Genomic DNA, 23,132 nt, shown 5'->3' on the forward strand with positions numbered 1-23,132 from the left:
CCGCGCGATGGACCTGTCGGCGGCCTGGCGCGCCCTGAGCTCCGGCCTGGTGCCGTCGGCGGCGCTGGGGCTGGCGGGGGGACCGGCGGGGGGCGCGGCGTCGGGGGAGCAGCTGCGGGCGGCGGCGGCGGTGCTGGGGCGTCGGGGGCTGCTGGGGGAGCTGCAGGAGTGGCTGCTGGAGGTGCTGCAGCGGGACTTGCAGGCCCGGCTGGCGCCCGAGTTCTGGAGCCGGGCCGGCGGGGAAGCTCCGTGCTCTCCGGCCCGCCTGCTGGAAGCCTTCGCGCTGCTCCGACGCCGCCTGGAGCGCTACCTGCGCGGCCTGGCCCTGCTGGAGGAGTGGCTGCGGCCGGAGGGGCTCTGCCGCCCGGGCGGCCCGCGGGAGAGAGCCGAGGCGCTGCTGCGCGCCGTCCTCTTCTTCGCCGCCCCCGCCGGCTTCCCGCAGGCCGTCCGACGCTTCTACGGCCGCAGCTTCCGCAGCTACATGCAGCAGCAGCAGCAGCCCGGAGGCGGCGAGGAGGAGGAGGAGGAATCGGCGGGCTGCGGCTGCGGGGAGGAGCCGTGTAGTTGCCCGCTGGCCGCGGAGCAGTTCCAGCAGCTCAACGGCATCCTGTAAGTACCGGCAGGGGGGGAGGAGGAGGAGGAGGGGGTTGGACTAGGCTGGGGGTCTCCAACTCCCAGAATCCCCCGGCCAGGGTCTCCAACCTTTAAGCCTGGAGGACTTCAACTCCCAGAATCCCCCAGCCAGGGTCTCCAACCTTTAAGCCTGGAGGACTCCAACTCCCAGAATCCCCCAGCCAGGGTCTCCAACCTTTAAGCCCGGAGGACTCCAACTCCCAGAATCCCCCGGCCAGGGTCTCCAACCTTTAAGCCCGGAGGACTCCAACTCCCAGAATCCCCCGGCCAGGGTCTCCAACCTTTAAGCCCGGAGGACTCCAACTCCCAGAATCCCCCCCCCAAGCCAGGGTCTCTAACCTTTAAGCCTGGAGGACTCCAACTCCCGGAATCCCCCAGCCAGGGTCTCCAATCTTTAAGCCCGGAGGATTCAAACTCCCAGAATCCCCTGGCCAGGGTCTCCAAACTTTAAGCCTGGAGGACTCCAACTCCCAGAATCCCCCGGCCAGGGTCTCCAACCTTTAAGCCCGGAGGATTCCAACTCCCAGAATCCCCCGGCCAGGGTCTCCAACCTTGGCCGCTTGGCAAAGCTGGCTGGGGAATTCTGGGAGTTGAAGTCCTCCAGGTTTAAAGCGGCCAAGGTTGGAGACCCCTGGACTAGATGACCTCCAAGGCCCCTTCCCGGCTCTGGAAAGGATGGGCTGGGTGGGGCTTCTGACCGGCCTTCTTTGTGTCTTCCTCTCCCTTCAGCCAAGAGCTGAACCTGCTGGAGCGGGTGAGCGCCGACGCCGTGACCCACGTACTGCACCGGATGATCGAGGAGCGCGTGGAGCGGCGCTGTCGGGGCGAGTACGAGCGCTCTTTCCTGGCCGAGTTCCAAGAGGTAGGCAGGAGGGTGGGAGAGGGGCGCCCCGGGGAAAAGGGACCCATCTCCCCACTCTCCCTATTCAGCTTATTTTTTTTTTTAATTAATTTAATTTGTCCAACATATACTAGATCAGGGGTCGGAAATGGTGTAGGGTCTCCTGCTTGCGGGTTGGACTAGATGACCTCCAGGGATCCTTCCAACTCTTATTGTAATAAGGGGTCTTCAACCTTGGCCGCTTTAAGCTTGGCGGACTTCAACTCCCAGAATTCCCCAGCCAGCTTTGCTGCTTTGCTTTGCTGGCTGGGGTATTCTGGGAGTCGAAGTCCGCCAAGCTTTCAAGTGGCCAAGGTTGGAGACCCCTGTACTAGATAACAGGTCGAAGTATGAACGTGGACACGAACTAGGAATGAGTACAAGTAAATGGGGACATGGTGAAATATAAGGGGCAGGGGTGAAATGTAAAATGTGTTACTACTGGTTCTGTGGGCGTGGCTTGGTGGTGGTGGGGTAATGTGACAATGGGCATGGCCAACTTTGTTTTTTTACTTTTAAAAGCATTTTTTCTTAAAAAATGCTTTTAAAAGGCTCCGACGATCCCAGCTGAGTTGCCTGATGGTCAGAGGCTTTTCTTTTCTTTTAAAAACATTTTTTTTATGCCTTTAAAAGAAAAAAAAAGCCTCTGACGATCAGGCAACTCAGCTGGGATCGTCGGGGCCTTTTAAAAGCATTTTTTTAACAACCTCTTGGGCCGAAGAGGTTGTAGAAAAAAGGCTTTTAAAAGGTTCTGATGATCCCAGCTGAGCCGTGCAATCATCAGAGGCCTTTTTTTTAATTTTTAAAAGCATTTTTTTTTTTTTTGGTCAAAGAAAAAATGCTTTTAAAAGTAAAAAAAAAAAACCCCTCTAATGATCGTGCAGTTCAGCTGGCCATGGGGTGGGGGGGCAGGGATTTTTGCTACCGGTTCTCCGAACCACCTGCCGCCATCGCTACCGGATCGGCCAATTCAGTCTGAACCGGGAGCATTTCACCCTTGCTAAGGGGGCTCCGCACCTTCTGTGCCCTTGTTGCCCCAGTGGATCGAAAAGGTGATCGGCTGGCTCAGCAGAGTCTTTCTGCAAGAAAGCGCCGCCACCCTGCCAAGCCCGGCCGCCAGCAGCAGCAGCAGCAGCACCTTGAAGAGATGGCGCTGCCATGTTCAGGGTTTCTTCTACCGCCTGTATGCCAGCATGCGAATCGAGGAACTCTTCAGCATCATCCGCGGTGAGCCAGCCCTTGTGGGAGCCTCTCTGACTGCTGGGCAGGACGCAGACCCGGAGCAGAGCGCCCCCCCCAAAAAAAAGCCCAGCGCTGGGTGCACTTCCTCACCCTCCCTCCCTCCCTCCCTCCGGCTGCCCCGGTTTCTGGTACAGATTTCCCGGAGTCAAAGCCTGCAGTGGAAGACCTGAAATACTGCCTTGAAAGGACCAATCAGCGGCAGGAGCTCTTGACCTCCCTGAAAAGCGCCTTGGAACTCCGTCTCCTCCATCCCGGTGGGTGACCGACCGCGCTTCCTTCTGCCCGGCGTTTCCTCTCAGCCTCCCTGAGGGAGTCTCACCTCTACGTGCCCCCTCCTCCTCCTCTGTTTCAGGGGTCAACACCGCAGATATCATCACCCTGTACATCTCGGCCATCAAGGCCCTGCGAGAGCTGGACTCTTCCATGGTGATCCTGGAAGTGGCCTGTGAGCCCATCCGGAAATACCTGAGGTGAGAGGGGCCGGTTGGCAGTGGCGCCTCTATGGCTGCCCTGGCTTGTTTTCGCCGATGTGATGAGTCGGGATTGCCGGCTGTCGTTTTGGTGGTAGACCAGCGGTGAAATCCACTTTCCTTCGCTACCGGTTTGGGAAAGGAGCGCGCCTCTTCTGCACATGCGCAGAACCTTCTGCACATGCGCAGTTGGTAAAAAAAAAAAAAGGGAGTAATGACGTCCCACCGGGTGAGCGGAGTCTCCCACCATCGGGGCTATCGGTTCGGCGAGCCGGATAGAACCAGGGGGATTTCATCGCTGTGGTAGTCCCATCAGCCACTCCTCTGTAGGACCAGGGAAGATACCGTGCGGCAGATTGTGGCAGGCCTGACGGGGGATGCTGAAGGATCGGCTGATCTGGCAAATGAGCTCTCCAAAGCTGACCCGGTGACGCTGGAGAACGACCAAGAGAGCGAGGACGACTACTCCGATCCCGAGGACTGGGTGCCCGATCCGGTCGATGCCGATCCAGGTGAGTCGGGGGCTGCGGTTGGAAGGCACTTTTGGGAGACGGGAACCGGGTTTGCGATGCTTCTGGCCTCTGCCCATTCGCCCCCTCCTACCAGGGAAGTCCAGTTCCAAGCGCCGCTCCTCGGACATCATCAGCCTGCTGGTGAGCATCTATGGCAGCAAAGACCTCTTCATCAATGAGTACCGCACACTGCTGGCTGACCGCTTGCTGCATCAATGCAACTACAGTGCCGAGAGGTGAGGCCCGCAGCTGCGCAAAGTCCCTTGAGGCAGAGCCAGGAAAGGCAGCCCTCTGTGGGCCCTTTGCTCTGCTGCGACCGGCCGGGGATAAGGAGGGTTGTGGGGCAGGTGGAGCTTCTCTGCCGGTAGAGGGTCTCCTCTACAGAATGAGAGCAGCAGAGGCCTCGGCAACAGTCCGCCCTTCTTCTCGCTTCAGGGAGATCCGAAATGTGGAACTGCTGAAGCTGCGCTTTGGAGAGGCCCAGATGCACTACTGTGAGGTCATGCTAAAAGTAGGTGCTCCCTTATAGAGACCTTGCCAGACCAGCCCGGTCCCTCCGAAGGCTGATTTTACTCGGCTGGGGAGGCCCACAAAAAGGCCCCGCTGTGGCCTGTCCAGCTGAGCTCGGACGTCCCTTCCATCTCTCCCATGCAGGACATGGCGGATTCTCGGCGCATCAATGCAAACATTCGTGATGAGGAGCAGAAGCTGCCCGAGCAGGAAAGGCCCCCCTTCAGCCTTGAGGCCACCATCCTCTCCAGTGAGTTCTGGCCTCCGTTGAAGGAGGAGAAGCTGGAGCTCCCGGGGCCGATCAAGGAGGCCATGGAGGCCTACGCTAAGAAGTATGAAAAGCTGAAGGTAGGCGAGTCCTCCGTCTGCAGGGAGCTCAGCCATGGGCCTCTTCCGCAGCTGGCAGCCAACCGCGAAGGAGGCCTTCTCTTTCTCCTCCGAGGATTCGGCTGTTCCTTTCTTGCCACCTTCCGCTCCCTTCGCTCAGGGCATCCTGCTCGTGTGTGGAGCAGACGTGCGGCTGGGCCGCCAGCCAGGAACTTCCGGTCCTTCAGCTGAGTAATCCCGTTTTTCCCCTGGTGGCTTCTTCACAGGCCATGAGGACCTTGAACTGGAAGCATCACCTGGGCTTGGTAGACCTGGAGTTGGAGTTGGCGGACCGTACGATCTCCCTCTCCGTGTCGCCGGTGCACGCGGCGGTCATCCTGCACTTCCAGGAGAAAAGTAGGTCTCCTGGCTCCATGAAGGGAGCCCCCAGTCTTCCAGGGAAGGGCCGCCAGTCACGCACGCGTAGATGCATAGATGTCGGTCATGTGAGCCAGCTATGGGGAGGGAGGCATTTGCCAGGGTCAAGGTAGATGGAGGGAAGGCTTTCTACCAGGAGATCCTTCTTGGGCCTCCCTCCTTGGGGACCCTTCCTTAGGCGGCGCTGCTGGGCTCGAGCTGAGGCCCTAAGCAGGGTGGCTGCCTCTTTTGCAGGCACGTGGACCTTGGAGGAGCTGAGCGAAGCTGTGAAGGTGCCCGCGGCCTCCCTGCGGCGCAAGATGACCCTCTGGCTGCAGCAAGGGGTGCTGCGGGAGGAGCCCCCCGGGACCTTCACGGTGATCGAGGAGGAGCTGAAGGACCAGGCCGAGAAGGTGGTGCTGATCGATAGCGATGAGGAGGGGGATTCGGCCATGGCCTCCCAGGCGGACCAGAAGGAGGAGGAACTGCAGGTGCTCATCTGAGGACGGAGAAGGCTTCCCTCCGTGGACCAGGCTAAGTCCTGGCTAAGGGGGGAAAGCCAGAGAGCAGGCGGGGTCCGAGCACTGGGCCTCGATTGAGTGACCCACCCTTGTCCGGGCACAACGGGAGCCTTTTAGCTCAGGGCTGGCGGGATCCCAGAAGCACCTGAGCCAGAGCCCTGCAGTGTTCAGCCACTCCCGCCGCCACCATGCAAGTGTTCTGACCTCTGCCTCGCCCTTCTTTCTGTGTCCTTGTGCCCCCTGTGTAGCTCTTCTGGACCTACATCCAAGCGATGCTGACCAACCTGGAGTGCCTTTCCCTGGAGCGCATACACAGCATGCTAAAGATCTTTGTGATGACGGGCCCCATGGTGACCGAGATCGACATCCAGGAGCTGCAGGTCTTCCTCCAGAAGAAAGTCCGGGACCAGCAGCTCAGCTACTCGGGGGGCGTCTACCGCTTGCCCAAAAGCTGCAACTGATCCCGAGGGCAGCGCCCGATGGACTGACAGGTGTGGGTCACCCTCAGACTTTGGCTTGTGGTGCTGCCTTGATTTGCCTTGGTGCATGTGGCCACGGGTGTGTGTGTGTGTATATGTGTGTGCGGGGTGTGGGTGGATGGGTGCGCACAGTCCAAGGGAAAATAATTTATTTTGATGGATTTCCTGGTTTATAATAAAAGTGGTTTCCCTCTGAGCCATTGGGACTGCGGTGTGTTTTTTTTTCTCGGTGAATCCTGGTTTTAACCAGGAAGCAACCAGTTTTTGACCCTCTGGAGGGAAGGCTCTGCGCATGTGCAGAGGGCCAAAAATTGGACCTGATGATGGAGCGCTCGCACTTCCGAACTGGTAGGGAAGGTAAGTAGACTTCACCCCGGATGAGAAGAGAGAAAGAGAAATGAGAGAGAGAGAGAGAGAGAGAGAGAAAGAGAAATAAAGATGAGAGAGAGACAAAGAGATGAGAAAGAGACACAGAAAAAGAGGGGGGAGAGAGATGAGAAAGAGAGAGATGAGAGAGAGACAGACAGACAGAGGGGGAGAGAAAGAGAGATGATACAGAGAGCCAAAGAGAGGGTGGGAGAGAGAGAGAGAGAGAGGAGAGAAAGAGGAGAGAGGAGAGAGAGACAGAAAGAGAGGGAGGGGAGAGAAAGAAAGATGAGACAGACAGACAAACAAAGGGGAGAGAAATGAGAGAGACAGACAGAGGGGAGTGAGAAAGAAAGAGATGAGAGAGAGATAAGAGACAGACAGAAAGAGAGGGGCAGAGATGAGAGAGAGAAAGATGAGCGACAGACAGACAGAGAGGGATAGAGAGAAAGAGATGAGAGAGATGAGATAGACAGACAAAGAGAGGGGGAGAGAAAGAGGGATGAGAGAGAGAGAGACAAAGAGGGGGGGGAGACAGAGAAACAGAAAAGGGGGAGAGATAAGAGATCCCAGTGTTTGTTTTCTGTGGGGAACAGGTCCAAATGGCTCTTTGAGTGTTTAAGGTTGCAGAAACAGGTGACCAAACTAAGTGTCTGAAGGACCCCATCCCGTCACTGGGAGTCCAGGCACTTCAATCAGCGGCGCGCTGGATTCGTATTCGTGGTCCGCGGGATTTAAAATGACGAATGTCGTGGTCCCTGAGGTCTGAAAGGTTGGCGACCCCGATCCGGAACAATTAATCAGTGGAACTGCTTTTAAGAGATTGGACAGCCGCTTGTCTGAAATGGTGTAGGGTCTCCCTTCTTCAGCAGGGGGGGTTGGACTAGATGACCTCCAAGGTCCCTTCCAACTTCGTTATGCTGTTAAATCTGCAGGGCATCTTTGTCGACCCTGAAGATGACCTATGCGTAGCTATATTTTATTGTAGCCTCTGTAGTCTTTTTTTCCCCCCTATTAGCTATTAGGAAGATGGAATGCCTTGGATTTTATTTTTTTGGATTTTATTTTTTGGAGGCTTGAGAATCTTTCCCTAAGGATATCTACCCGCCCTACCAACTCAGGAAGGGTGGGCCCCCTCCTAGGCCCTTCCCCTAAATATTGCCATCTGACAGGAGCTAAGAAGGCGGTCTTTTCTGTGACCAGTTGTGCCATATGGAACACTTGGTGCCCCTGAAGTTAGGCAGGTATTAACTCACTCAAAGTTCTGAAAAGTGCTTAAAACAGGTCTTCAGACTTGTCAGCTTTAAGACTTGAGGACTTCAACTCCCAGAAAAGCAAAGCTGGCTGGAGAATTCTGGGAGCTGAAGTCCTCAAGTCTTAAAGCTGACAAGTTTGAAGACCTCTGGCTTAAAATCTAAAATTTCCTTCCCAGCTGGTACTATAAGGTGAGATGAGACGGGCTGTTAGTTAAAGTGCATTATGCTGCCAGATTTTTTACTATATGTGGCTTATATATATATATATAAGTGATCAGGAAGCACGACCAAGGATCAGGAAGCACGACCAAGGACCAGAAGCCAGACCGCAGCTGCAACATTAGCCATTTCAAACCCTTCCAATCCATACATACAGCAGACAGACACCCACTATGAAGATGTAGCACGACCACAAACACGAAGCCAAACAACAGCAATGCAGCTCACTAGCTCAAATCCCCCTGCAACTCAGACTAATCTGAGCACAACCAAGCCCCCACCAACACAGGACACACCCCCAGCCAGTCAGAGCACACAAAAAACCCCATCCAATCAGAGCACAGCCAAGCTCCCACCCAATCAGTTCAAACCCCCACTAGCAGTTGAAAAGGAAGCAACAGCTGCAATCACACATTGCTCCCAGAAGCACGAAGCTGAAGCCTGAAGATGACGAATGAGACTTCGTTGAAACGTCGCCAAGACACTTCCAATTTTATGCGGGAGAAAATCCGAATAACCAAAGACATACATATATATACATATATGTCTTTGGTTATTCGGGTTTTCTCCCGCATAAAATTGGAAGTGTCTTGGCGACGTTTCAACGAAGTCTCATTCGTCATCTTCATATATATATATGTGAAAGGCTATATATATATGTCTTTGGTTATTCGGGTTTTCTCCCGCATAAAATTGGAAGTGTCTTGGCGACGTTTCAACGAAGTCTCATTCGTCATCTTCATATATATATATGTGAAAGACTATATATATAGTCTTTATATATATATATATATAGGTGTATATAGGTGTATATATACACCTATATATAGGTGAAAGACCAAGGTCATACATTAACTTCCAATTAAACTTATTGTTCACGTTGTTCAAAGTTACAACGGCACTGAAAAAAGTGACTTGTGACCATTTTTCACACTTACGACCGTTGCAGCATTTCCCTCCGGTCACGTGATCAAAATACAGCCGCTTTGGCAACCGATTCATATTTATGACGGTTGCAATGTCCCGGGGATCATGTGATCTCCTTTTGGAACCTTCTGACCATGGGGAGGGGGGGGAAGCTGGATTCACTTAATGACCGTGTGACTTAACAAATGCAGCAATTCACTGCATTTCATAGCTGGCTGGAGAATTCTGGGAGTTGAAGTCCACAAGTCTTAAAGCTGCTAGGTACTGAATCTAGGCAGATTTCTCTTTTGATTCCACCCCCCACCCACCCCCGACTCTGCCCCACCTCCTCCATATATCTATATATTCATTGTATCATGATTTAACTGTTGCTTGTGAGACAGCCAGAGTTCTGCGTAAAATTGGCAGTTATGCACACATTATAAAGACATAAATAAAACAATCAAGAGCTGCCATCCTGATCTTATTAATTTTTTAAGCCTAAACCAATAGGTGGTTCTCAATTTACAAGATTTCGTTTAGTCGTCTTTTGTAGCTAAGGAGAGACTAGAATTCCCCGTCTCCCGGTGAGTGGTCGAAGGTCAGCCACCCGCGCCAGCTTTTGTGGCTAAGGAGGGACAAGAATTCCCAGTCTCCTGGTGAATGGTCCAAGGTCAGCCACCCACGCCGGCTTTTGTGGCTAAGGAGAGACTAGAATTCCCCGTCTCCTGGTGAATGGCCCAAGGTCAACCACCCACGCCGGCTTTTGCGGCTGAGACTAGAATTCCCCGTCTCCTGGTGAATGGCCCAAGGTCAACTACCCACGCCAGCTTTTGTGGCTAAGGAGAGACTATAATTCCCCGTCTCCTGGTGAATGGCCCAAGGTCAACCACCCACGCCAGCTTTTGTGGCTAAGGAGAATTCCCCCATCACCAGCTTTCTATCCTGTCTCCGTAACCATTAAACCAAACTGGCCCAATAATTAAATTAGTTATTAAATTAAATGAATTCCATAACTCACACTTGTTTAAAAAAAAAAAAAAAAGCAGGTAGAATTGATGTCACGTGCACAACCGGCCCCATTTAGGCCGATCTTCCGGCATCTGAGCTTCCCCTCCCTCTCTCCCACCCTGCATCGCCCCTTGCAAAAAACAAAAACCGGGGCGAGGGCGGGAAAACCTCGCACGGGGACGGCTGTCGAAAAGAAACAAAAAAGGCGCCGTTTTTCCAGCGCCCTTCGGGGCGAGGAAGGCGTCTGCGTTTGCAACTCGACCGGCGCGTCCTTCCAAGCCGTCTCAGCAGATGCAAACCTCTCCAACATATTCCTTCTCCTCGCAATTCTGCAAAAGCGCGCCTTCTGGGGAAAAAAATCGCAAAGATCGAGGCGTGGTATCAATTGCAACGGTGCAACTGAATGCAAAGGTGCGACTGAATGCAAGGATGCAATTGAATGCAAGGGTGCAATTGAATGCAAGGGTGCAATTGAACGCAAGGGTGCAATTGAATGCAAGGGTGCAACAGATTGCAAGGATGCCGTTGAGCCAGCGCGGTCACGTCTGCAGGGACCGGAGCGCGGCAAACACCCGGGCTCGCTTGCTCCTCGTCTGGCCCAACACTTGGCAACTTTGTTTGCTGCAAAGCCAGCCGGGCTCTCGCTCCGCCCTTTCCCCGGGCGGGCTCGCCAGACGTTACCCGGCTCCGCTCCCTCGCCAGAGCAGCGTCGTCGAGGCGCGCGAGTCCAGCAGGAGCAGCCGCTCGTTTCGCCACCCGCGTCTCCCGTCGCTCGCTCGGCGGCAGCAGCAGCGGCGGCAGCTTTTGCTCGACGGGCGGCCGGTGGCGAGAGCAGCTCAGCCCGGCGGCTCCCTGGACGTCATGTCGAGTTTCTCGCGCGAGTGCCGGCTGCGCTTGACCCGCGGGGCTCCGCGGAGCTTCGAGTGCGTGTCGCTGGGGATGCCCCCGCAGGCGCTGCTGGACCAGCTGGTGGGCGACCTGCAGAGCCACCTGGACGAGATGGAGCGGCTGCGGGTGGGCTTGCTCGACGCCTATCCGCGCCTTTCGGGCTGGCAGAGCAGCGGCAGCAGCAGCGGCGGCGGAGGTGGCGGCGGAATGCCCCGTCGGAGCGGCTCGGGCAGCGGCATCCCCCGGCTGGAGCAGAGCGACGACGGGCGCACCTATTACTTCGGCGTGGAGGTGGGCGACTTCTGCCCCGACGAGCTGGCGGTCAAGGTGGACGGCACCAAGCTGACGGTCTGCGGCCGGCGGGACCAGCGGAGCGAGGCTTCCGACGGCTGCATCTGCCACGAGGTCCGCGAGGTGCGACGGGAGCTGCTCCTGCCCGACGACGCCGACCTGGAAGGGCTGACCTGCTGCTTGGCCCCCGAGGCCGGCCGGCTCCGCATCGAAGCTCCCCGCCTGGGCTCCAGCCCCGCCTGGGAGCGCACCGTCCCCATCCCCATCTGCCGCGCCGACGGGGCGGGCGGCAGCTTGCAAGGCGGCCAGAGCCCTTCGCCCGGCAGCCCCGAGAAAGCCGGCATGTGAAGGGGCCCAGCTCCCCCCGAGTCCCCCCCCCCCGGGATGGTTCCCCAGTTTTCGTTCGTTTGCATTGTTGGACGGGGTGGGCGGGCAGTTCGTTGTAAAGAAAAGGGGTGGAGGGTCGTTAGAGGAGGGGGACTCATTCGGCGCGGCGGCGAATCTGGACTTCTCCCCGACGTGGCGAGAGACGGGTTCGAAAGTTGGAAGTTTTCGTTGAGTTTCTTTGAATAAAGTTGAGTTTTTGTGCATCCAAATCCTGTGTGGTTTATTTTTTCCCCATTGAATTCAGACTACCAGGGGGGAGGGGGGTATCTCGCGGGTCATCTAGTCCAACCCTCCGCTCAAGCAGGAGGCCCTATACCAGGGGTGGCCCAACCTTGGGAACCTATGTTGCATTGGCTTGTTTAGGCAGCTTTGCAGAATAAGTAGGAAGGGACCTGGTCATTTAGTCCACCCCTCCATTCGAGGAGGCTCTACCAGGGGAGCTTAAGGACTTCAATTCCCAGAATGCCCCAACCAACCCTGCTGCATTGGATTTTAGGCAGCTTTACAGAACAACAGTAGGATGGGATCTGGTAGGTCATCTAGCCCAACCCTTTCCTCTCCTCCCCCCACTGCACCATTTCTGACAGGTGGCAGTCACTTGAAAGCCTCCAAGGATGAAGCTCCCACAACTGGTCATGATTAGAATTGGAATCTGATTAGAATAGTTGGAAGGGACCTTGTAGGTCATCTAGTCCAACCCCCTGCCCAAGCAGGAAACCCTAGACCATTTCTGACCAATGGCAGTCCAGTCTCTTCTTGAAAGCCTCCAGTGATGAAGCTCCCACAACTTCCAAAGGCAACTTCTGTTCCATGGGTTGATTGTTCTGTCAGGAAATTCCTCCTTATTTCCAGGTTGAATCTCTCCTTGATCAGTTTCCATCCATTATTCCTTGTCTGGCTTTTGGATGCCTTGGAAAATAGTTTGACCCCCTCCTCTCTGTGGCAGCCCCTCATATATTGGAAGACTGCTATTCTGTCTCCCCTGGTCCTTCTCTTCACTAGACTAGCCAGGCCCAGTTCCTGCAACCGTTCTTCTGCATATGTTTTAGCCTCCTCCCCTCATCATCCTGGTTGCTCTTCTCTGCACTCTTTCTAGTGGCAACTTAGCGTGCAAGACGCTTTTAAAGGCTTGTCTTTTTAAAGGCTGCCTTTCCTAGGTGGTTGGGATATCTGGGGTGCTAGCTAGGATTTGGTTTGGATAAAGAGCAGCAAATGTACCTAAGCCTTCTATTGTTTTGTTTTCTAAAGATAAAATTTTCAATGCATGGCGGCAGCTGGTTTCAGAGCCGGCTTTTCTGTGTCACACCATCCTGGAAAGCATCCAAACATTCGCAAGAAAGTAAGCCCAACCCAACACACACACACCCCCCAGAATTAGTGCAGCTGACTCAGTCCAAACCCTCCTTTGACCCCAGGCTCCTGAGCTCAAGAGTGGGAGCACCAAAAACCCAAAGATCATTTTGCAGATTAAAAAAACCAGATTCCACACAGATCACATTCACAGGTGGGGGGGACACACACACAAAAAAAGAGACACACAATTCTCAAAGCAAGAAAAGGCACATCAAGGTGTAGTGTTGCCAAAGGCTTTTGTTTGGGGGAGGGGAGGTGGTGACGGGGACAACATGGGGGACCCTCGCTTGATTTTACAGCCAGCGAATCCTAGCCCAGCGGTCTCCAAACATGGCTTTTAAGACTTGTGGATTTCAACTCCCAGAATCCTGGCTGGCTGGGGAATTCTGGGAGTTGAAGTCCACGTGTCTTAAAGTGGCCAAATTTGGAGAAACACCCCCCCCTTTGCTCTAGCCTGTGGGGGCTCTCCGCTTTTTCTGACTGTGATTCGAAGTGGCAAACAAATACATCGGATTTGGGGCTAGGTGGGCTGTGGGGGAGGCAGCTCCCTTGTGTCCTGACATCACCGTGGTTACCAGCATCCCTCTTCCTGCATCCTACTGGCGATTTGCATCTGGTCCAGCCACAGCCCTGCGCTGGAACGCAGAAAATTTGGTTGGGTTCTTCTATCGACCCAACAGATCGTGGTGGGCTCCTGGAAGAGAACGACCCTCTGCTCTCTCCCGGTCACTTGGCCAACACTCCCAATAATCCCCAGCCAGCTCCTTTGAAAGACTTGTGTACAGGTGTGTGTGATGGAGGGTAACGGAGTTGGAGAGACGTGGGCGTGGACAGACTTTGGAGGTGAACCGCTCGAGGGTTGGCACGGGAGCCCACAACCCCCAATAATTTGGGGTCTTGTTCAGTCCAGATCCTCACAGCAGCCACTGGCTGGTTTCGGTTTGCGACAGCGGAGTGATGCTCAGGAGCTGTTGTCCTTCTGCAGGTCGAGGAGGAGCAGGTAGAGCTTTCTCGTCACGGCCACCTGAGATGGGGAAGCAAACCAAGGTTAAGTGGCTGCTGCTAGGTGGGGAGGGAAAGCAAAGGATTGCAAGATTGGCTGGGAAACCGTCACAGAAGGTTGAGAATGAAGATCATGGGACTCGAACGGCAGCCAATAGCTTTGAAGCAGCCGTAGTTTGCCCAAATGTAATTAAGAAGTGTAACCCTTTGGAGTCCTGGATCCCAGATTTTGAACTAAGTTAGTCCATCTGAGCCTTATAAGATAAGATAACCTTTACTGTCATTTTTTACCGGGGGCACACTGGCACACATTAAAAATGAAATTCCGTTACTTACATATAGCAATAGCACTTAGACTTCTATATAGCTTCACAGTGCTTTACAGCCCTCTCTAAGCAGTTTAGAGTCAGCCTACTGCCCCCAATAATCTGGGTTCTCATGTGTTTGTGTGTGTGTGTACACCCATGCTTATAAATACATATAAATGTTCTGTATTTTGTTCCAATTTCATTTTAAATTGTATTTTATCCAATTTCGTTTTAAATTGTTTATATCAGATTTTAGTAACAATTTGTGCCTGGAACTTTGCACTTTGATATGGCCCAAGGGCTAATCAATAAAGTAAAGTAATATAAATGTTAATCACTGTCCATCTTGAATACTTAGTGGAAAGAAGAAACTTGAAAGTTTAAAAGGTTGATGCTATATGCAGTAAAACTGACTGAATCTGGATGTTTTGCTTCGCATACCACAAAGCCCCCTCTCTAAAGGTAACAAAGAGAACAGGTTGTGAAGAGGATGTGTAGCGTCCCTGACAATCCTACGGACCCAGCTCAAACATCGCTTATCTGCCGTGTCCTGGATAGAACGGAGTGAACTGCCAATAATCTTTTCTGCTGTCCTCACCACTCTCTGCACTGCCTTCCTGTCTGAAGCAGTAATGCTTCCAAAACAGACAGTAATGCAATATGACAGGATGCTTTCAATTATAGAAAGTGGTAAGGACAGGGGGAGGAAGATTTTCAAAAGTCAACTGGATGTTTCTTGGTTTGTATTCTTTGAAAAAGTTTCACTTCTCACCCAAGAAACTTCTTCAGTTCTTCAGAATATATAACCATACAACTTCAGAACAGGTTGTGAAGAGGATGTGTAGTGTCCCAGACAATCCTATGGATCCTACTCAAGCACTGCTTCTATCCCACGTCCTGGATAGAACGGAGTGAACTGCCAATAATCTTTTCTGCTGTCCTCACCACTCTCTGCACTGCCTTCCTGTCTGAAGCAGTAATGCTTCCAAACCAGACAGTAATGCAATATGATAGGATGTTTTTGATTATAGAAAGTGGTAAGGACAGGGGGAGGAAGATCTTCAAAAGTCAACTGGATTTTTCTTGGTTTGTGTTCTTTGAAAAAGTTTCACTTCTCACCCAAGAAGCTTCTTCAGTTCTTCAGAATATACAACCATTCAACTTCAGAACAGGTTGTGAAGAGGATGTGTAGTGTCCCAGTCAATTCTACAGATCTGTATATTTAGCAATGCAGATAGGTCTCGACTGACAACAGTTCTTTTAGTAACCTTTCAAAGTTACAACGGCATTGAAAAAAGTGACATGACCTTTTTTCAGCTGCGCCCTTTCCAGCATCTCCATGATCATGTGATCAAAATTCAGATGCTTGGCAACCGGTTCATATTTATGACGATCGCTGTGTCCCAAGATCACGTGATCCCTTTTTGCAACCTTCTGACGAGCAAAGCCAACGGGGAAGCCGGATTCACTTAACAACCGGGTTACTAACATCTACTGCATTGATTCACTTAACAACGGAGGCGAGAAAGGTCGTAAAATGGGGCAAAATTCACAACAAATATCTCGCGTAACAACGGAAATTTTGGGCTTGATTGTGGTCCTAAATCGAGGACTACCAGTATAGATGTGTAAGTGATGAGAACCCCTGAATTCTGCCTCCCCTCGATCTATTTTATGTTCACAAGTCCAACGTTAGAGGCATTTCTCTCTCTCTAGCATGGCCTTTCTGAGCAAAATGAGATACCTGGTAGGTCTCTGGATCCTGCAGCCTCTTGTGGACAGGATTGAGCTTATCCAAGGACCTCTGAGCGTGAGCCTTGATCTCCAACAGGGTGGGGAGAGTCCGGCAAACCTTTGGCGTGAGAAAGGCAGAAAGAGAAGAGAAACGGGAACATAAATGGTCCAACGGCAGCCCCTTTCTATTCTAAACAGCCACAACAGCAAATATAGGTAGTCCTTTGACTTACAACAATTCATTTAGTGACGGTTCAAAGATACAGGTAGTCCTTGAGTTAATACTGTCAGGCTGCCTCTGATTATATTTAGGAAAGAATACACCTTGACTTCATTTGCAAATAAAGAAAAGTACTTTTACTAAATACATCATGACTGTAGCAGTATAAAGTTGGATCTGAGACAAAATATGGCTAACATTCCATATCCCCCCATTAGTCCCTCCTCTCCTCAGGAGGTCAGGCTGGTCTGGTCCAATGCCAGCTCCTTCTCAGCCCCCGTGGTAATCTTCTAGTCCAGGGGTCTCCAACCTTGGTCCCTTTAAGACTTGTGGACTTCAACTCAGCAAAGCTGGCTGAGGAACTCTGGGAGTTGAAGTCCACAAGTCTTAAAGGGACCAAGGTTGGAGACCCCTGGACTAGAAGACCTCCAAGGTCCCTTCCTGCTCTATTCTGATTAACTGAGGTTGTGTTTCTCTCCTCTTTCAGGATGAGATTCCATCACGCCCAGAGACATCCTGCTGCAAGACAGCCCGATTCCCAGGCTGCCAGAACGAATTCAACCCCCTTACCTGTCCATCTTTAAAGTAGACAAGGTGAAGGATTTCCACTGCAGAAGGAATCACCTTCCCGGCTCTCTCGGTTCCTCCCAGAGGCCAATAGCCCACCTCCTGGCCAGCCTCCGGAGCCGACTCTTCCTCCAGGGCCATGAGATCCATGCATGGGAAGCCTTCAGAGAACCAGAAGATGCGAGGTTAGAAGTAACACCTGGCTTATGACGGAGAGGTGGATGCTTGTGACGGACGGCACCTGTCTCATCCAGCAGTTCTTCTCCTGGCCAGCCAACCGTCCAAGAAAGGCCACGAGTCCCACTGCAGATGGTGTGATGACCCATGACAAGGCACAAAGGTCACACAGCCAGCAGAGAGTTCAAACTCCACTTTAATGCTCCAAATTAGGTAGGATGTGGTAGGATAGGATGATAGTAGGGTAAGATAGGAGGATAGGACAGGATAGAATAGAATAGGAGGATAGGATAGGATATGGTAGGGTAGGGTAGGGTAAGGTAGGATAGGATAGGATAGAACAAGATGGGATGAGACAGGGCAGGGCAGCTGGCTGGGGAATTCTGGGAGTTAGCCCCCCAATCTTAAAATGGCCAAGATTGGACACCCCTGCTCCAGATAGTCATTGGGGTTGCTCAGTGGGTTTAGCTCCTCCACAAAGTGGGTCACAGGTATTCCCAGTACCTCAATATCTACTTCCCACAAGCACTGGGCATCTCTGCTAAGAAAATTCTCGCCTTTCCAAGAGCCCAGGAAGTTGGGTAGGCCAAGAGACTCTGAAACCATCAGGCACTTCGGTCTGGTTGAAGGGGATCCCCCGACTCACCTGCCTCATCCCACAGTCTGTAGACCACTTTCCTTCCAGGCAAGGTTGTCTTGTCTGGGTCTTCGGTCACTTTCAGCCTCGGAGAACCGTTGACTTCCACCAGCTAAAGATGGAGCCAAACGCAACAAGTTAAAGACACTGGACCTCGTTCAGGGCCACCTGCTCTCAGATATGTGGTTCGTTGCCCAACAGAGGAGAGGGGCAGCTTATAAATTAATAATAAATAAATACTGTTAATTAGAAGTCCTTGGTGCTCTCTGAGCTTGGTTGGTTTCTCGCAGATGTTTCCTTACCCAGCTAAATGCCAGCACTGAGGATGTTACCTAGCTGGGTAATGAAACGTTTGCAAGAAAACAGCCAAGCTCAGATAGCAACAAGGACCCCAGAGTTCTCCTCCTCCTCCACAAAACCCACTTTCTTGTAGCATGGATGATGTTACCTAGCTGGGTAATGAAACGTCTGCAAGAAAACTGCCAGCTCAGAGAGTACCAAGGACCCCTCATTAAATTTACTAAATAAATTCATCCTCCCTTTCTCCTCTTCCTCCTCCATAAAACCCATATTACCCTGAGGTCCCCAGGCTTATTTGCAGACCCATGTCTTCACAGCCTTGCCAAAGAATTCAAAGTGGGGGTCAGTCTTATCTCTGCAGGGATAATTGATCTGTCCCCCTCCGCAGTCCGGGAGACACGAGCGATGACTTAATTAGCCGGCAACTATCAGCTCTGGCAGCAAACTAGCGAGCGTCTGCCAAGTGTCTCTGTTATCTCTATTGATGCCGATGAGTCAGCCAGGAAACCAGGAACGAACAGGACTTCAGCTCTAGTTCTCTCCCTCTAAGTAGTTGATTTGCTCGCCACGAAGTGGTATAGCAGCCCTTGCTGCTTTTATATCCTGTGGGGTGTGGCTCCATGAGTCAGCACTTCCTAGGCCTGCCCCACCCCTGCTTCTGTTGTTCCCGCCTCTCCTGCCTATGAAACCTAGGGTCCAGCCAGGCCTGATTGCCATCAGCCAGGTCTGGAGGCGTGACCTGGGGGGGGGGTAAAAGAGTCAGGGGACGGAGGCCTCGTTATCTCCTCCACCTGGCCTGCCTCTGGCTCCTGGAGCTGAGCCAGGGAAGCCGGTGCTCTCGAGGTAAGTCCTGATGGCCCTTCCCCCTCTGTTGTGTCTCGCTCGCTCCCACTGCCGCAGCCGGGCCCCTCTTATCTCCTGCCAGATGCTGATAGTGCTGAAGAATGTCCTGGCATGCCTCCAGCCCCCAGCCCTGGCACCATGCCCGGACAGGCCGAACAAACAAACCTCCCTCTGATAGCATGTGCGCCTGAAGCCAGCCACGAGCTGGGATTACCAACAGCTGGAGACGAAACAATGCAATGGATAGATCCACGCTTCCGGAGAATGGAGAGGCGACGTCAGCAAAAGGAAGGGAGGGGCAGGCCTGGATAAGTGCTGAGTCATGGAGCGACACCCCATGGCCTATATAAAGGATCTGCTTTCTGGCATTCTCTGAGTCAGACAAAGTCTAATCTGGATTGCTGAAGTCACACCTTGGATTCCTGCCTGCCCTGAGGACTCTGATAGGACTTTGGCAGAGCTGCAGAGGCATGCTTGATACGGACTTCCCCGACCCGGCCGTCAGCGGAGGAGTGGGACACGACACCCTCACTTTCCGAGTCACTTTCTGGCAGGGGGCCCGGCTCGGGGGGCGCAGACACAACAATAATGTTCCACAGGGAGGGGGCCACTATGGAGAAGGCCCTTCCCTCTAGCTGGACCGCCTTAAGTGAGGGGACCCATGGGGAGGCTTAGGAATTCTGGGAGTTGAAGTCCACAAGGCATAAAAGGGCCATCGTTGCCCACCCCTGCTCTAGAGATCGACCCATCTCCCCTGCCCCACAGCAGACTTCCTGGCCTACAACGGCTGCCCTCGAGAAGCGATCTGGCTTTTGCCAACTTCGTTCTCGCGGGGCAGAGAGGTTAGGTACCTTGTAAACGCAGCCCAAGGTTGTCTGAAGAGGACACGTCACCAGGTGGGTCCCAACGCCGATCATGTCGATTTCGTTACCCTGCAAGGAACACAGCAAAACCAAAGGGGAACGCCTGAGCCCAGATTTATGGATGGATCACACACACACGCACACAATCTCACGATGTCACACAAATCAGAGAAGGCCAGGCTTTTGAACCTCGGTGTCTTCTCCTGGCGTCAGAGGAGCACAAGTTCAGATCCTGTCCTACTTAGGACCGGGATATCTACGAGACCGCCTTCTGCCGCCGATAGCCTCCCAACGACCGGTGCGCTCCCACAGAGCGGGCCTCCTCCAGGTGCCGTCGACCAAGCAATGTAGGTTGGCGACCCCCAGGGGGAGGGCCTTCTCTGTGGCAGCACCGGCCCTGTGGAACGAGCTTCCTCCAGGGTTACGGCAACTCCCAGACCTCCGGACCTTCAGGCGTGAACTGAAGACTTTATTATTTCAGCGAGCTGGACTAGCCTAAGAATAAAACATTTTTAGTCGAATTTTAATGGGTTTTAACCGGTCTTTACCGTTTTAGTGATTTGACTATTATAATATTTTGTTTTAATTGGGTTTTAAATTGGTATTTATTATATTAATTGTATTTTAATATGCCTGTGAACCGCCCTGAGTCCTACGAGAGATGGTGCGGTATAAAAGTATGATTAATAAATAAATAAATACAACCCTCTATTTATTAGACAAATAGCTTCAATCTTTCTTTCCTCCCAACTAATAATAATATAGTCGTCATATTACAACTATTTGTTTAGTGATTATTCAAAGTTAAAACACTGTAAGCCGCCCTGAGTCTTCGGAGAAGGGCGGGGTATAAATGTAAAAAAAAAAAAAAAACAGCACTGAAAAAAATCTTACGACTTCCCCCCCCCCTCACACTACTGTTGAAGCATTCCCAGGGTCACGTGATCAAAACTCAGACGCTTGGCAACTGGCATGTACTTATGACAGTTGCAGCGTCCTGAGGTCACGTGATTACCTTTTGCGACCTTCAGACAAGCGCAGTCAATGGAGAAGCCGGATTCACTTACCAACCCGTGTTACTAACTTAATGATTCACTTAACGAATGCAGTGATTCGCTTGACAACTGTGGCAAGAAAGGTCATTAAAATGGGGCAAAGCTTACTTAACAACTGTTTTGCTTAGCAGTGGAAATTTTGGGGTCAGTTGTGTAAGTAAAGTGTCGTGGCCCGCCAGCTGCCAGCAGAGTTGGCGGCAGACTCGGATGATGGGGAGAAACTTGGGCCAGTTCTGGAGTCTGGGGAAGGCTCTGATGGATGCTCTGTGTCGGACGCAGAGATAGATCCAGGGCTGTCTGACATTTCCCAGCCACGAGAGAGGCAGCTGCCTTGAGGTTGAGATGAGTGAAGAGGAGGAAGAATAGCTGGGGCCTGTTCCAGATGCACGTATGCGCAGAGCACTTAGGAGAGGAGAACAACGGAGGACAAGGAGTCAACTAAGAAAGCAAGGCCCACGTGGACGCTAAATGGCCCCTCCCTGGCTGGGGAATAAATAGAAGGAAAAGGGGAGTGGTGGTTGTAGGAGACAACCGTTCGTATTTCTGAAGATTTTGCTCATGGTGTTTCATGCCACAAAGACTGCTTGCCAGAACTTAATTTGCAGCCTTTGAGCTGGGAGCTCCCGGCCTGGCAATTATCACAAGGAACTGATAAGGTCTATTGCTGCTGTTAACTCCTTGCAGGACTGTTGCCTGGACTTTTCGGTGGGTGAATGCCATTAATTCACAAGAGATAAATAAAGAGGGGGTTTTCATGACAAGGAATCCGTTTCTTGTTTCTGCTAAGGCTGGGTCAGAACAGGAAGCCAAGGCCAAACCATAATATAAATATGGGGTGATAATCTGGATTGCTTTGATAGTTACTAAAAATACAGGAAGTGCATTAGTTGTATCACACTGCACCACTATATTTAACTTCCCCTGCTGCTAAAAATACAGAATACTCCATTTCGAACTCTGCTCAATCTTTCCTAGCATTCCCTTCTTTGGAAAACATAATCGCTTCCCTCTGTGCTTCAGCATGTGACTTTTAATCACTATATTTCTAATCTTTTTTCTCGTTTACTTATTTCATCCAATTTATACAGCAGTCCATCTCTTGTGTGTGACTCTAGGTAGCTCACAAGGTTAAAATAAGAAAAAAAGCCACATGAATCAAAATAATTAAAAAGTTAAAAGAGTTTTTTAAAATATTATGTAATTTGAAAAAACAACATCCTGCAAACTTCTACCACTGATGGAATCCAGATCAAGGTTTAACCATTTTGCACACAATATGTTTAGCAGACATCGGCTGCATTTGCATAAGCAGGTAAAAAACACACACCCCAAAACCCAGATACTGCATTTTTACAATACCTTAAACTGGGTGACTTTTAAACTCAGTTAATTTTTGCGGAGAATTTAGAACATCGTGCAAATCCAGCCAACTTGGTCAAAGATTCAGGGTTTGACGCAAATTTAAGAAATGCATTCGGTATACATTTTAACCATAAGAAATGTGCAATGTGAATATTTTAAGAGTGCTATCGGGATATTTATTAAAGTTTATCTCACTTCAGCTGCAAGGAAGTGGAATATGTCAGAATTAAAAAAAAAACACAGGGAAATAGAAGAAAATTTTGACTGCTTTATCACAACATTGTAATATTAAAATACTGCTTCCAGTTACCAGTTACAATTAATCTGTGGAACAACTTGCCTCCAGAAGTTCTGAATGCTTCAACACTGGAAGTTTTTAAGAAGAGATCGGACATTTATTTGTCTGAAATGATAGAGGGTTTCGTGCCTGAGAAGCGGGTTAGACTAGAAGACCTCCAAGGTTCCCTTCCAACTCTGCTATTCTATTTTATATATAAAAGTTTTGGTCACCACATTACAAAAAAGATGTCGAGACTTTTGGAAAATGATGATTAAAGGGATGGAGACTAAAACATATGAAGAACGATTGCAGGAACTGAGTATGTCTAGTTTAATGAAAAGAAGGACTAGGGGTGACATGATAGCATCTTCCAATATCTCAGGGGTTGCCACAAAGAAGAAGCTATTCTCCAAAGCACCTGAGGGTAGAACAAGAAGCAATGGGTGGAAACTAATCAATTAGAGAAGCAACTTAGAACTAAGGAGAAATGTCCTGACAGTGAGGACAATTAACCAGTGGAACAGCTTGCCACTGGAAGCTGTGGGTGCTCCATCACTGGAAGTTTTTAAGAAGAGACTGGACAGCCACTTGTCTGAAATGGTATAGCGTCTCCTTCTTGGGCAGGGGGTTGGACTAGAAGACCTCCAAAGGTCCCTTCCAGCTTTATTCTATTCCAACCTTCACTGCAAAGGCTAAGAAAGCTTTTGGGCTCTATAGATCATCAAAAAATATTTCCCCACCCCAGGCCAAGCTGCATCGGTGTATCCTCACCTCTCGAGACAATTCTTCCAAGCTCTGTTCGCTGACATCGTTGCTCACCGTGATGGGTATCCTCTCAAACCAAGGAACCTGGAAACTGGAAGGGAAGACACAGGGGTTACGCGACACCCCCTTCCTTTCTCTATAAGCCCTTCATTTTTTCTCTTGCAACACACAGACACGTCTGCAGCCTACGCCAAGGGGATCCAGCTGTCTCCATCAAGACTTTCTTACTGCCACAAAAATGGAATGATAACTTTTCCACAATGGATAAATGGCTGGGGAAAAAAGAGATGGCTAAATTGCCTGCTTGGATCAAAGAAAAAAAGGCAACAAATTTCATTTCTACTTGGAAACCACTTCTGGACTTTGTGCCCG

At 51.4% G+C, this 23,132-nt stretch overlaps 2 protein-coding genes across 2 annotated transcripts in view; one reads left to right on the plus strand and one right to left on the minus strand.

Moving 5' to 3' along the window:
- Positions 1–7: 7 nt before the first annotated feature.
- On the plus strand, positions 8–6,408 carry ANAPC2 (anaphase promoting complex subunit 2). Its single transcript, XM_058175260.1, has 12 exons — positions 8–609; positions 1,363–1,495; positions 2,554–2,740; positions 2,890–3,009; positions 3,108–3,225; positions 3,556–3,737; positions 3,832–3,973; positions 4,173–4,248; positions 4,392–4,595; positions 4,841–4,970; positions 5,226–5,461; positions 5,740–6,408. The coding sequence occupies exons 1-12, from the start codon at positions 8–10 to the stop codon at positions 5,950–5,952; spliced, it is 2,343 nt and encodes a 780-aa protein (XP_058031243.1). The 3' UTR covers positions 5,953–6,408.
- A 6,435-nt stretch (positions 6,409–12,843) lies between these two features.
- The window catches only part of NAPRT (nicotinate phosphoribosyltransferase), a 46,635-nt gene continuing 36,346 nt past the window's right edge, over positions 12,844–23,132 (minus strand). Inside the window, exons 8-13 of the mRNA XM_058175261.1 lie at positions 22,767–22,851; positions 19,287–19,367; positions 17,302–17,404; positions 16,482–16,639; positions 15,702–15,809; positions 12,844–13,671 (exon numbers count right to left, since the gene is read on the minus strand). Coding sequence (XP_058031244.1) covers positions 13,609–13,671; positions 15,702–15,809; positions 16,482–16,639; positions 17,302–17,404; positions 19,287–19,367; positions 22,767–22,851 — 598 coding nt within the window. The 3' untranslated portion in view covers positions 12,844–13,608. The remainder of the gene's footprint in view (positions 13,672–15,701; positions 15,810–16,481; positions 16,640–17,301; positions 17,405–19,286; positions 19,368–22,766; positions 22,852–23,132) is intronic.

Source organism: Ahaetulla prasina, chromosome 3 (assembly GCF_028640845.1).
Source record: "Ahaetulla prasina isolate Xishuangbanna chromosome 3, ASM2864084v1, whole genome shotgun sequence".
Lineage (NCBI taxonomy): Eukaryota > Metazoa > Chordata > Lepidosauria > Squamata > Colubridae > Ahaetulla > Ahaetulla prasina.